The 12,650-nt window shown below is 42.5% G+C and overlaps 1 protein-coding gene and 2 long non-coding RNA genes across 4 annotated transcripts in view; 1 reads left to right on the plus strand and 2 right to left on the minus strand.

The window, feature by feature from the left end:
- LOC143419331 (coxsackievirus and adenovirus receptor homolog) overlaps positions 1–12,650 on the minus strand; it is a 92,160-nt gene that overhangs the window by 39,101 nt on the left and 40,409 nt on the right. The window contains exons 2-3 of one of the 2 annotated variants that reach the window (XM_076885650.1): positions 4,964–5,218; positions 2,695–3,060 (exon numbers count right to left, since the gene is read on the minus strand). In XM_076885650.1, the coding sequence (XP_076741765.1) occupies positions 2,695–3,060; positions 4,964–4,970 (373 nt within the window). In that variant the 5' untranslated portion in view covers positions 4,971–5,218. Of the gene's footprint in view, positions 1–2,694; positions 3,061–4,495; positions 4,749–4,963; positions 5,219–12,650 lie in introns of those variants that run through there. The other variant, XM_076885648.1, reaches the window with a different exon arrangement.
- LOC143419333 (uncharacterized) overlaps positions 1–12,650 on the plus strand; it is an 89,472-nt gene that overhangs the window by 16,450 nt on the left and 60,372 nt on the right. The gene's annotated exons all lie outside the window — the stretch shown is intronic.
- LOC143419625 (uncharacterized) lies at positions 10,812–12,426 on the minus strand. The gene is made up of 3 exons (XR_013099636.1): positions 11,584–12,426; positions 11,387–11,498; positions 10,812–11,306 (listed from the first exon to the last, which is right to left on the minus strand). It is a non-coding gene; the product is annotated as an uncharacterized LOC143419625 (long non-coding RNA).

The raw sequence follows: 12,650 nt of genomic DNA on the forward strand, positions 1-12,650 counted from the left end.
GCTGAGATAAACTCTGCATCGATTATGTCAACAGCAAGATTAAAGTGATATGAAAAACAAAAACATTTAAAGCCACAGAAAACACATGAATAGACTCAAAACAACTACTAAAGTATTATTTAGGTAAAAAAAATTATTAGCTCTTGAAATATTTCCACTGCAGAAACAACCAGAACACAAACAACACCAGTGTTCATGGGATGAAAAGTTCAATAAATGTTCACAGATCAGAGGAAACATCTGACTGTTACAGAAATCATTTCATCTTTGCTTTCATGACCAGAGATGGGCAGTAACGCGTTACTTGTAACGCGTTACTGTAATCTGATTACTTTTTTCAAGTAACGAGTAAAGTAAGGGATTACTATTGCAAAATCGGTAATTAGATTACCGTTACTTTCCCGTAGGAACGCTGCGTTACTGCGGTACTAAAACCGTGATTTTTTTTGCGAGAATGTCTCATGACAGTGACGTAAGCGAGTGCGCCGTTGGTGACAGCAGCTGTGTGTAGATCAACAATGGATAATATATCGAGTGCGGGAGAGAGTATGAGCGTGCAGCGTTTAAAGTGTGGAAGTACTGACCTTACTTTGAGTTTGATTCCATAAAAAGTGACAAAAACATTAGCGTCCATCGTGCGTGGGAAGAAAACTTCTTTTTACAGCGAAAAAAACCCCTAAACTTCCGAGCAAGCACCGAGTAGCTACGACGTGATGGGAAACTCACAGAGACACTCGCGCGGATTCTTCAACTGACCGCAGCACACCTGCACCAGGGTAAACCTCCGCCTACCCTGCTCCTGCTTTACAGGTGAAAATAGAGCAAAAGGACCGCTGAGTCTTTGACTTTATTTATTTTCTGCTGTGTTTTACTTGCATCTGTTTGAAAGAGTGAGTGAAAACACAAAAAATATTTTATTTTATGTGCTGGAATGTGTAGAAAATAGGTTTAAATGTTAAACTAATTTATTCAAGTCAGAGAATGTTGCATATAATTAAATGTTTTGCTTGATGCATAAAGTTAAAAGATTAAAACTGATAAAACAAGTTAAAAAAAGAGACTTTTCCATTTGATTACATTTTGTATGATGGATTATGTAGAAAAAGTAGAATTGGGCTGAAAGATCTATCGCTTTATCACCTCTTCAGGTTGTAAATCGTGTTTTTAAAAAGTAACTAAGTAACTAAGTAATTAATTACTTTTGAAAATAAGTAATCAGTAAAGTAACGGGATTACTTTTTTGGGGGAGTAATCAGTAATTAGTTACTGATTACTTTTTTCAAGTAACTTGACCAACACTGTTCATGACACTGTCAGAACATTCATTCAGTTATAGTTGCCAAATGAGCATCATCGGACTGATGATTGATCAGTTAGTGTCTGTAATTATGTAACAGCTGATCTGCACATGAGGATCAGTTTGCGGTTCAAACCTCACAGAACAAGTCTGACTTTAAAAACAGTGGCTGAACCTGTAACAAACTGGGCACTGAACTCTGAAAACTTTTGAGAAACAAACCATAAAAAAAAGTAAATTCCTGACATTAGTGGAGATAAAATTTTGCTTCAAACAAGTTCAATTGGAAACAGAATATGTTGTTTGGGAAAACACTGAAATGTATTTGTATTCATTTTAAGATATCTTAATTATTGTTTGAAAATATGAGCTCATGCCTGTCTCACAGAAATGTAAAGAATAATATGAGCGACTAACCTCACAAACACAAGTCTGACATTTTCTCTCCACAAACTAATTTAGCTGCCTCAGAACAACATACAATCAAATGATGAAGACCTGTGTGTGTTTGAAATCTCACATCATCAAAACTGAACTACTATTAATAATAATTACATCAGAAACCAATAATGCTCAGTGTTAGACGTAAATACATAACAATAGCTGTTAAAAAGAGTAAAGGTGTAGGCTTTAACACTTTTGCAACATTCTTCAGTATCTTCTGTCAACTTCTCAGCCTGCTGATTAAAAATGTAAAAAAAAGTGATCCTTCCTGGATGACTTTGGGTTTAAATTCTTAGGACTCTCCCACAGATGTAGGACAATGTGATTTATTTTTAACCTGCAACTTTTAATAATTGATTTTCCATTTTTATTCCTTTGTACTTTTGGGACATTAGCTTTTATTTAGCTGTGAAATCTCTGAAGCAACTCTTCTGGTTTTCTACTTTGACTCTAGTGTTTAAGTTTCTTCAGTGTGCTTTACTCCTGCCTTTCTGCCTAATGTAGGCTTCTCTTACCCAGCATCAACATGAAAGAAGCTCTGAGACATTTCAAACTTGCTGGTGTTCATCAGGATGCTAGTTAAAATCTCAGTTCTGTCGTTTATGTTTTCTGTAGATCAGAAAACCAACAACAGCAGCAACAAGAAGCACAGCAGAAACACTCAGACCGACGATCAGTCCAACAGATCCATCTTTTGTGTCTCCTCCTGGCTGACCTGCAGGTGAGAAACAGGTGTGAGGTGTCAGCTGTCAGGTAGGTGATGAGTGAAGAACAGAACAGAATCCATTTCCTCTTCAAACTGCTGTCAGACATTATCTACTGCACTCTGATCACATCACTCAGACCAGCTGCTTTCTACAAAGTCTCATCAACAACATCTTTAGAAACAAACATCAACAACCAGGAAGCAGCTTCACCTCTGATCACACACACACTCAACTCTACTCACTCACCTGGAGGATCAACTTTCAGTGTGACGATACTGATGGGTTCACTAACTAGATTAGCTCTCTTTCTCACGTTTGTTCCTCTAATGAAGGCCTCACACTTGTACGTTCCAGTGTCATTAATCATCACATCCTTCAGAATCAAAGACGCGTCTCCATCCTTCATCTGTCTGTCCTTCAGATCCACCCGGTTCTTAAAAGATGGATCCTGGTTGGTTGGATCAAGCTGGTCATCCCGGTACAAAAGAACATATTCATCTCCCAGGTCAGCTCTGCTCCACTCTACACCGGTGATGCTGCTGCTGTTGTTTGGAGCTCGACATGGAAGAGTGACGTTCTTCTGTCCAGATTCAGCTTTGATGATTTGCTGGTCTAAAAGAGGAAGAGCACAGAGGTTAAAGGTCAAGGTACAATTGTTCATCCATATACACACACACAATAGCAGCCCCTCTCACTGAGTTGTTAGCATGTGCTCAGATCTCTGCTCTGTGCGCTCACACACATCTGCTGACCTGCTCTCACTGTGTCATTGAACTCACAACATCTCAGTTCTGTGCGCACTCAACGATTATTTGAGAACAACTGCACAGTTCCTGCAGCTTCCACAAACAAACACATGTGCTATTCAGAGTGAAGAGTACACACTTACTGCTTGTAGTATTATATAAAATAATTAAGATCAATGGAGGGACCTGTGTTATATAAACATTTATACAGTGAAACATGAGCTGATAATAAGTGAACATAATGTGTGAGAGAAAGCAGCCTCTCATCATAAGACACTGTGAGTCTCTGCATGCTGCCTTTATGTAGCTACAGCTGTTTGTGTACACTGAACTAAAAGCTTATTTGTATACAGGGCTGGATGTAATGAAATGTTCTTAGGGTGGCAAAATTAAAGGCATTTCTTTACACATGCAGCTTTTACATTGTGTAATATGCCTTAAAATGTAGCTTGTGACAACCATTTCAAACATTTCTTTACATATAGGCACATATTCATCTCCCAGGTCTTTGCTTTTTCTGTAATATAAAAAGATTTAAGTAGACATTGAAACAACATCCAGCCTTGCTCCTTTTCAGCTTGTGTTGAGAGTTCGGACTGCCTCGATCGGTGTTGTTGATCAATGGTCATGAGAATTTGCATAATTAAGATTAAGGAACTGACCTCCCAGCCCATTGTTCAGTGGGCTGGTTTCAGTCATTATGCAAATGTACTGATTATAAGATTTCAGAAACCTGCAGTCAGCTGAGACTGAAGAAACGTTTCTCCCACTGAAATGAACAGAATCAACCTTTGGAGATGATTAAGCTACTGACAAGAAGAAATAAAGCCAGGTGGAGGGGAGGATAACAATGTGAAATATATTCAGTTTTACAATTTAAATTCAGCATTAATAGAAGCTAGGTTCAAAGTGTTGATGCTAGCTCATTTAAATTAAAAAAAATGTCACATAATAAAACTACTCTGGCACAAGGTGTGGCAAGATAACTATTTTTGGGTGGCATATGCCACTCCATGCCACGTCTGTAGATCTGCCCCTGGCCGTATACCGACTCCTGAAGCTACAACACATCACAGTGACGAACATCTTACACTTCTTTGTCTCTGTGCTGGAAACAACACCGCTGACCAAGCGGGTAAATCCACAGACACCATCAGACCTCGTGATGCCGTCACACAAACAGACAATATGATTGTCTGATTCAATATGAAACTACATGTTTGGGAAGTACCAGGTAAACCAGACTGATGTTTATTCCTCTTCATCTCAGAGGGAAACAGCGTTTGGTTTATAAACCTCACCTGCAGAGACAAACACAAAGACACCGACAAACAGCAAAGTCGAGCAGAGCGACGCAGTTACAGGAAACATTTCCGTGTTTTTGTTTCTGCTGATCTGACTCTTAGATTGTTCTAAAAGTCTGAGTCTGTTGGTATTTTCAGTGAATAACAGAACCCGAGTTAAAACTGACTACATGAGGTTAACTTTGAGGTTTAAATAAAGCTGAAACATTTGATTTTCAGCCACTCGTTCAAACGCCACCCTTTCGATATCTCTTAAGGAAGTCGCATTAAAGTGACGTAAATGACAAAATATGTCATTATTAGGGCGGTAAAGGTAGTAATGATTTCTTTGAGAGATATCAACTTGTAAACGACGCTAATATGTATTTCAGACATAAACACTGTTTGCTCTCTAAGTGTTAAATTCCGCCTACATCCACAAACACTCAGGTAGATGATGTTGATGGGGTCACCTTATGTTTATACCTCTCATGACGACATGACACTCATATGTTCCAGTGTCATCAAAGACACGTCTCCATCCTTCATCTGTCTGTCCTGCAGATCCACCCGGTTCTTAAAAGATGGATGCTGGTAATCTGGAACAAAGTGACCATCCCAGTACAAAAGGACATATTCTTGTTTAAGGTCAGCTTTGCTCCACAACTATGTTGTTGTTGTTTGTAACTCGACATGTCAGAGTGACGTCCTGTCCAGACTCAGCTGTGATGTTTTTCTGCTCTGAAAGATGAAACAAAACAGAGCAGAGAGGTTAAAAGTTAAAGTACAACTGTTCACTTCGACAGCAGCCAATCAGAGTGAGGACCACAAGCACTCCCTGCTTGTGCTGTTACAGAAAATAAATAAGATGAATGGCAGGATCTGTGTTATATAAACATTTATACAGTGAAACGTGCCGAGAGAAAGCAGCCTCTCATTATAAAACACTGTGAGTCTCTGCATGCTGCCTTTATGTAGCTACAGCTGTTTGTATACACTGAACAAAAAGCTTTAAGGTAAGATAAGATAAGATTAGACTTTATTGATCCCACAGCGGGGAAATTTTTGCGTCACCTCAGCTCAGGTACAGATATATGAAGGAAATACAAAAATACAATTAAGTACAATCAATGAAAAAAAGTAAGATAATACACTATATACAATGGTAGCATACACAGTATGTGATTATGGATATGGTTGGAAATATGGAAGACATAAACTATGTAGCTTGGAAGGTCATGGAAGGTCCATTATGCATGAAGTGGTGACTGTGGATGTTCAGTGTCCAGTGACATTGTGATTGAGGAGTTATAGAGTCTCACTGCTGTTGGGATGAATGATCTGTGAAAGCGCTCCTTCCTGCAGCGAGGGTGTTTCAGTCTCTGACTAAAGGAGCTGCTCAGCCCACTCACAGACTCATGCAGTGAGTGATGTGGGTTGTTCATGATGGATGTCAGCTTTACTAACATCCTCCTCTCACCAACCACCTCCACAGACTCCAGGGGACATCCCAGCACAGAGCTAGACCTCCGCACCAGTTTGTCAATCCTGCTCGTGTCCCTGTCCGTGCATCCACTCCCCCAGCAGGCCACTGCATAGAAAAGGGCAGATGCTACCACAGTGTCATAGAATGTCCTTAACAGAGTCCTGCAGACTCCAAAGGACCTCAGTCTCCTCAGCAGGTGGAGTCGACTCTGGCCCTTCTTATACAGGACGTCTGTATTTGTAGTCCAGTCCGTCCAGTTTAATGTTGAGGTGAACACCCAGGTACTTATAAGAGTCCACTATCTCAATGTCTTTCCCTTGGATGTTCACCGGTGTTGTAGGGGGTGACTTCCTCCTGAAGTCTATGATCATCTCCTTTGTCTTGCCGGCGTTGATTTGGAGTACGTTGGTCTCACACCAGCCAACAAAGTCACTGATGACCCCCCTGTATTCCTGATCATTCCTGTCTGATACGCATCCAATGATGGCTGTATCATCTGAGAACTTCTGTATATGGCAATCGTCCGAATTATAACCGAAGTCTGAAGTGTAAAGGCTGAACAGGAAAGGTGAGAGAACCGTGCCCTGTGGTGCCCCCGTGCTGCAGATTACCACCTCGGACACACAGTCATGGAGCCTCACATACTGTGGTCTGTTGGTAAGGTAGTCGAGGGTCCATGCAGTCAGCTGTTTGCCTACTCCAGCTCCCTCCAGCTTCCCTCTCAGTAGTGTGGGTTGGATGGTGTTGAAGCACTGGAGAAGTCAAAAAACATGATCCTCACAGTGCTCCCCGCCTGCTCTAAGTGAGAGAGGGATCGGTGTAACAGGTAGATGACAGCGTCATCCACCCCAATTCCAGAACGGTAGGCGAACTGCAGGGGGTCCAACACTGAGCCCACCAGTGGCTGAAGGTGGTGCAGGATGAGCCTTTCCATGGTCTTCATCAGATGAGAAGTCAAGGCAACAGGCCTGAAGTGGTTGAGCTCCCTGGGGTGTGCGATTTTTGGCACCGGAACCACACAGGAAGTCTTCCACAGTTCAGGAACCCTGCATACTGACTCCTGAAGCTACAACACATCACACTGACACACACATTACACTTCTTTGTCTCTGTGCTGGAAACAACACCGCTGACCAAGCGGGTAAATCCACAGACACCATCAGACCTCGTGATGCCGTCACAAACAAACAAAAACTGACTATGACTTACTAATATGAAACTACATGTCGGAAGAACGATGTAAACCAGACTGATGTTTATTCCTCTTTATCTCAGAGGGAAACACCGTTTGGTTTATAAACCTCACCTGCAGAGACAAACACGAAGAGACCGACAAACAGCAAAGTCGAGCAGAGCGACGCAGTTACAGGAAACATTTCCGTGTTTTCTATTTCTGCTGATCTGACTCTTAGTTTGTTCTAAAAGTCCGAGTCTGTTCTTTTTTTAGTGAATAAAAGAAGCTTAGTTTTAAAAAAAGTTTACAAATGACAACAGTATGTTAAATTTGAGTTTTAAATAAAGCTAAAACATTTCTTTTTCACTCATACTCATATTCATACCCAACACTTGCATCATTTTGTAGGATGACCATAAGTAAGTTCGTCATAACTAAAGTGGTGAAATCTAAAACAGGTCTGAGTGTTTAACAGGTTCAGTTCTTGAATGATCTCCACAGAACAACACAAACATCACCTCTCTCATCATCAATCATCAGCTACATACTAAAGACCATCATCAGCCAATAGACTTCAACATGACGTCACTGTATAAAAATGTATATTGTACTATGGAGGAGGCAGCATTTAGCTGGAGCCTCCATCAAACCACAGAGAACTTTCTCCACCTTTGTACAAAATAGTCAAACACTTACTTTTTTTCTGGATGAAATCTGTAATCCTCAAAGTCTTTTCTGATCATTGTTACGGCCCGGCTCTGCTAGGCGGCAGCGGACGTAACATAAACGAGCCCAGAGACCAAGGAGTTAGATAGGAAGACAAATATAAGGTTTATTAACACAACTGAAATCCGTTAGTGAAACAACTCACTAGGCAGCAGAGAAACTTTAAGCAAACACCACGATTAATAACACCAGTAGAGCACTGCTCTACTAAACGTCTCGCAGGAGGCAACACGAAACACAGGCAAAAGGGAGGGACTCTCTGTACAGTCTGTTCAAATCAACAAGTCCCTCGACGAATGAAGACTCCTCAGCCTTTTATACTATCAGGTAACTGCAGTCAGCTGTGTCACTTGTCATAACTGCAGACAGCTGTGTCACTTGTCCGTCGTACTCCAGGCTCTTGCGGGAGCCAATGGTGTGTGTAGTCTGACAGGCTCGGATCCGCATGAAGTTGGGGCGGGCATATGTCCGGGCCAGCCAATCCCCCGTGAGTCCTGGAGCACTGTAGATTCCAGGGAGGAAGGCGGGGCCACCTGAGGCCAGCGGCCGTAACACCCCTCCCCTTAAAATACCAACTATGTTGGGCTGAAGCCAACGTTACAGAGCATAAACAACAACAAAAGACAAAAGCAGTAAAACATGTTTACAAACGGGACAGACCGTCAGCTAAAACATTTTCAGTCCCCTTTTTGTGGTGGATACTTAAGTTGTATTCCTGCAACAACAGAGCCCAGCGCATAAGGCGCTGGTTGTGATTAAACATACGCGCCAGGAACACAAGTGGGTTGTGGTCTGTGTACACGACAAGAGGCAACATGCTGGACCCCAGGTACACGTGAAAGTGCTGAAGAGCCAACAACAAAGCCAGGGTCTCCTTTTCAATGGTGGAGTAGTTTAACTGATTTTTATTGAACTTGCGGGAAAAGTAACAAACGGGGTGGTTCAAACCCAGCAAGTCTTCTTGCAACAGCACTGCCCCAGCCCCGACAGCACTGGCATCAACCTCAAGTTTGAATGGTCGCGTCAAATCAGGTGCAGCTAACACAGGAGAATGGCAGAGGAGGGCTTTTGCACTCTCAAAAGCATCCTGACACTCACTCGACCAGCTAAACTCAACCTTTGGGCTGAGCAGGTCAGTCAATGGGCACCTCCCCGTCGAGCCCGCACGAGCGGGCGCGGCTGCCGGTGTTGTTTAGCCAGAGCGTTGGCTTGATTCAAACGCTCACGGAAGTGTTTTACATAACTGCTGACGTTTGTTTTGAAAACCCCTTGTGGGCTCAAAAACGCCTCTTTCAGAGCTTTGAGGGGTCCCCGTGGCCTATGGCCAAATACTAGCTCAGAGGGACTAAACCCAAGTGACTCCTGAACGGCGTCACGGGCAGCAAATAACACAAATGGAACACCCTCGTCCCAGCTTTTATCACTCTCCAGGCAGTATTTGCGTAGCATCGTCTTCAAGGTCTGGTGCCACCGCTCTAATGCACCTTGCGATTCAGGATGGTAAGCAGAGGACACAATATGCTTAACACCCAGAGTGCTAACTGCTTGTTTGAATACCTTAGACTGAAAGTTCGAGCCCTGGGCCCTATTTCAGGAAGCCGGTTTAGAAAACTCAGAGTGAAAAACGATACGCAGGGTTGAGTAACCCCGAACTGTCCAACTCGGAATATTCCGTTTCAGAAAGGCTGATAACAATTAGTTCAGTCAACGCGGAGTTGCTTTAACCCCAAGTGAAGCGCGCGGACGAGGATACATAAAGCCCTGATAAGCGGAGCACAGATTAAGCGAGTCACCATGGAGACGGAGGGAAAGAAGGCGTGGTCAATGTATTTTACAGCGCTTGAGGCCGAAATTCTGATGGCAGCATATGCCGATAACACGCAAATTCCGCGGAAAAAAGTAACACAGCCACAGCTGCGAAAGACAGGGAGCATGCATGGCAAAACATAGCCGACAGAGTCAATGCGTGAGTGTTAATATAAACATTGATCGAGGGATTTCCACCCATTTAACACGTTATTTTATTATATTTTATTTTTTATTTTATACATTTTATTTTGTGATGTGATGTGAGCGCAGGTGCAACCCAACAGGCCCCAAACGTTCCTGGCAGCAAGTAAAAATGAAATATAAAAATATAGTCCAAACAGGTAAGGTGTAATTGTATTATGAGCCATAGTGCTTGGTCTGTTTGTCCCATGTAAATCAATTGCAGTTAGAGGCTACATTAATTTTCTTTCTGTAAGCACTTATTGAAATTATCTGAGCACATTACAAGTACATATTTGCTTACTCTGTATGCTCAAATGTGGCCTGTTATAGCCAACAGAAAAAAAGCGGAGGCCCGAAAAACAGGTGGGGGTCCTCCACCACCACCACTCACAGAGGCTGAGCAGTTGGCCCTCAGCCAAAACAGTGGGCGCCCTGTGGCCGAAGGCATCTCTGCGGGGACATCCTCTGAGTCAATAACCCCGCAAGACACAAGTGCCTACATAGGGGGTAAATTCAAAATAATACATGATGTGCATACATCCTTTCTTCACAGTCACCTTTGCAGTGCTACTCATTCATTTGATAAACTCTTTACCATAATGGATTATTTTGTAGTGAAGTTATTTTCCTACTGATTTTGCCTTCCCTCAGGCTTGGTTGTCTTTGAGAGCATAATGACAATGAAGTGTAAGGTGATTGGTATGTTTGTTAATTGCCATTTGGTCCCTTGTAAGTTATAAGTGACCTGTATAAACCTCATATTCTATCAGTTGATGGTGGTGGTGTACTGCATCTGGTGCAGCCTCCTGTTGAGCCAGACCAACATGCAGTTGTGAGTAATACTCCACAGATTATATGAGTTTACAGTAGAATAGCAATGTTGTTTATTTCTTTACTACAGGAAAATAATGAAGAAACATTGACAGCTGTTACAGAGGAGGAAGCAACAGAGACACTTTATGAGGTTTACATCTTTTAATACTTTGTGTACAGGAAATACAGGCGACCAATAAAGCCAGTTGAACAAAAAATCTGTTTATTCTTCTTTCAACATGTTGAGGTGATGGGTCAAAAGAAATGATTGTGACATATGGTGTCTCTGACTGCACTTCCATCTTGTATGTCCGTGGGAGGGTCAGGATGTTCATGGTTTGGATCACTGCTGATGTTTGGTTCAGAAGGACAGTGTTCTCCTCTAATTGTGGCAATGTTGTGAAGAATCACACATGCCACAATAATGTCACATGCCCTTTCTGGGGTGACCCTGAGTCTTTGCAGGCACTGGAACCGGGCCTTAAGCATTCCGATAGTCATTTCAATTCTGGCTCTTGTCCTGCAATTAGCCAGATTATATCGCTGCTGTGGGCCCGGTTCAGGGTCAGGGTAAGGGGTAAGCAAATAGGGTAAACATGGATACCCCCTATCACCAAGCAAGTAGCCAGTGAACTCTCCTAAGACAGAAGGATACACTTCAGTTCAAATGTCCCTGAAGCAATTGGTCTTTATATATTTTAAAGTATTCTCAACTCACCATGTCCAAATTTTGTGCTCAGTGTACATTCACGGAATATTTGTGAGTCATGGACAGAGCCTGGCCACTTGGCTTCCACATTTGTGATAATGTTGGCAGCATCATATATGATCTTCACAGTGCAGAGAACACAAATTAGCATCCATTACTATAATGAAATAATTTGTTAGTTTGAAATGCTACAGGGAACTATGTACCTGTACATTAATGCTGTGGAAAGACTTCCTGTTCACATAGTCTCCTTCATTTACTGAAGGAGCAATGATTGGAATGTGAGTGCCATCTATACAGCCAATCACGCCTGGGAACCCTGAAAATAAATGTAAAATTTAAGTAGTAGTCCAAGTATCACCACACCATAAATTAAGTTTTGGTCATCCTGATACCTGCAATTTTGTGGAATCCCTCTTTGATGAATCTTGTGGGTCTATGACCGGGGAACACCACAAACGAGTGCAGGAGACGTTTCAGTGCAACTGTAACATTCCTGACTGCCCGACAGACGGTAGCCTTGGAAACGTGCTCAGCGTCACCAATATTATACAGAAAGCTCCCGTTTGCAAAAAAACGAAGTGCGATACAAATAATATGTACAGAACTGAGAGCATGTCCGCGATGTGTCACATGCGTAATATATGGCCTGAGGATGTTATTCAAATAAATTATAGATTGTGCTGAGAAACGGTAACGTTCGCACAGAAAATCATCAGGAAATGATAAAATGTCCAAACGCGCTCTAATCACTCTCTCCCGGCGGAGAGCTCTGCGGAGAATTTGGGCTTCACGATCTACTGGCTCTTCAAGGAAGGGACACGCCATGTCCGACACTTCCTACTGTCAGGTTTCCGACAAAGGGGCGGAGACAGTCAGGGTTAGTTGTAGTAAACCTGCTAGGGGGCAGGTTAGCTTCACGGCGTGTGTCGTCATAGTGACTCACTCAGGCTTCAGCTGAACTCGCTTTGTGAAACCGAAAACCCAGAGTTTTCGTTAACTCAGGGTATACTTACTCAGTTTTTCCACTAAACCGGCTTCCTGAAACAGGGCCCTGGTCGGTTTGTACGACCTTAGGCAAGCCAAACACTGAAAAGAAGGTTGTCAACGCCTTAACGACAGATCTCGCTGTAATTTTATGTAACGGGACAGCCTCGGGGAAGCGGGTAGTGGCACACATTATCGTGAGTAGGTATTGCTTTCCTGATTTTGTTCTAGGTAGTGGACCCACACAGTCTACTATGACATGGTCAAACGGCTGATCCACTACAGG

This window comes from Maylandia zebra, linkage group LG7 (assembly GCF_041146795.1).
Source record: "Maylandia zebra isolate NMK-2024a linkage group LG7, Mzebra_GT3a, whole genome shotgun sequence".
Classification (NCBI taxonomy): domain Eukaryota; kingdom Metazoa; phylum Chordata; class Actinopteri; order Cichliformes; family Cichlidae; genus Maylandia; species Maylandia zebra.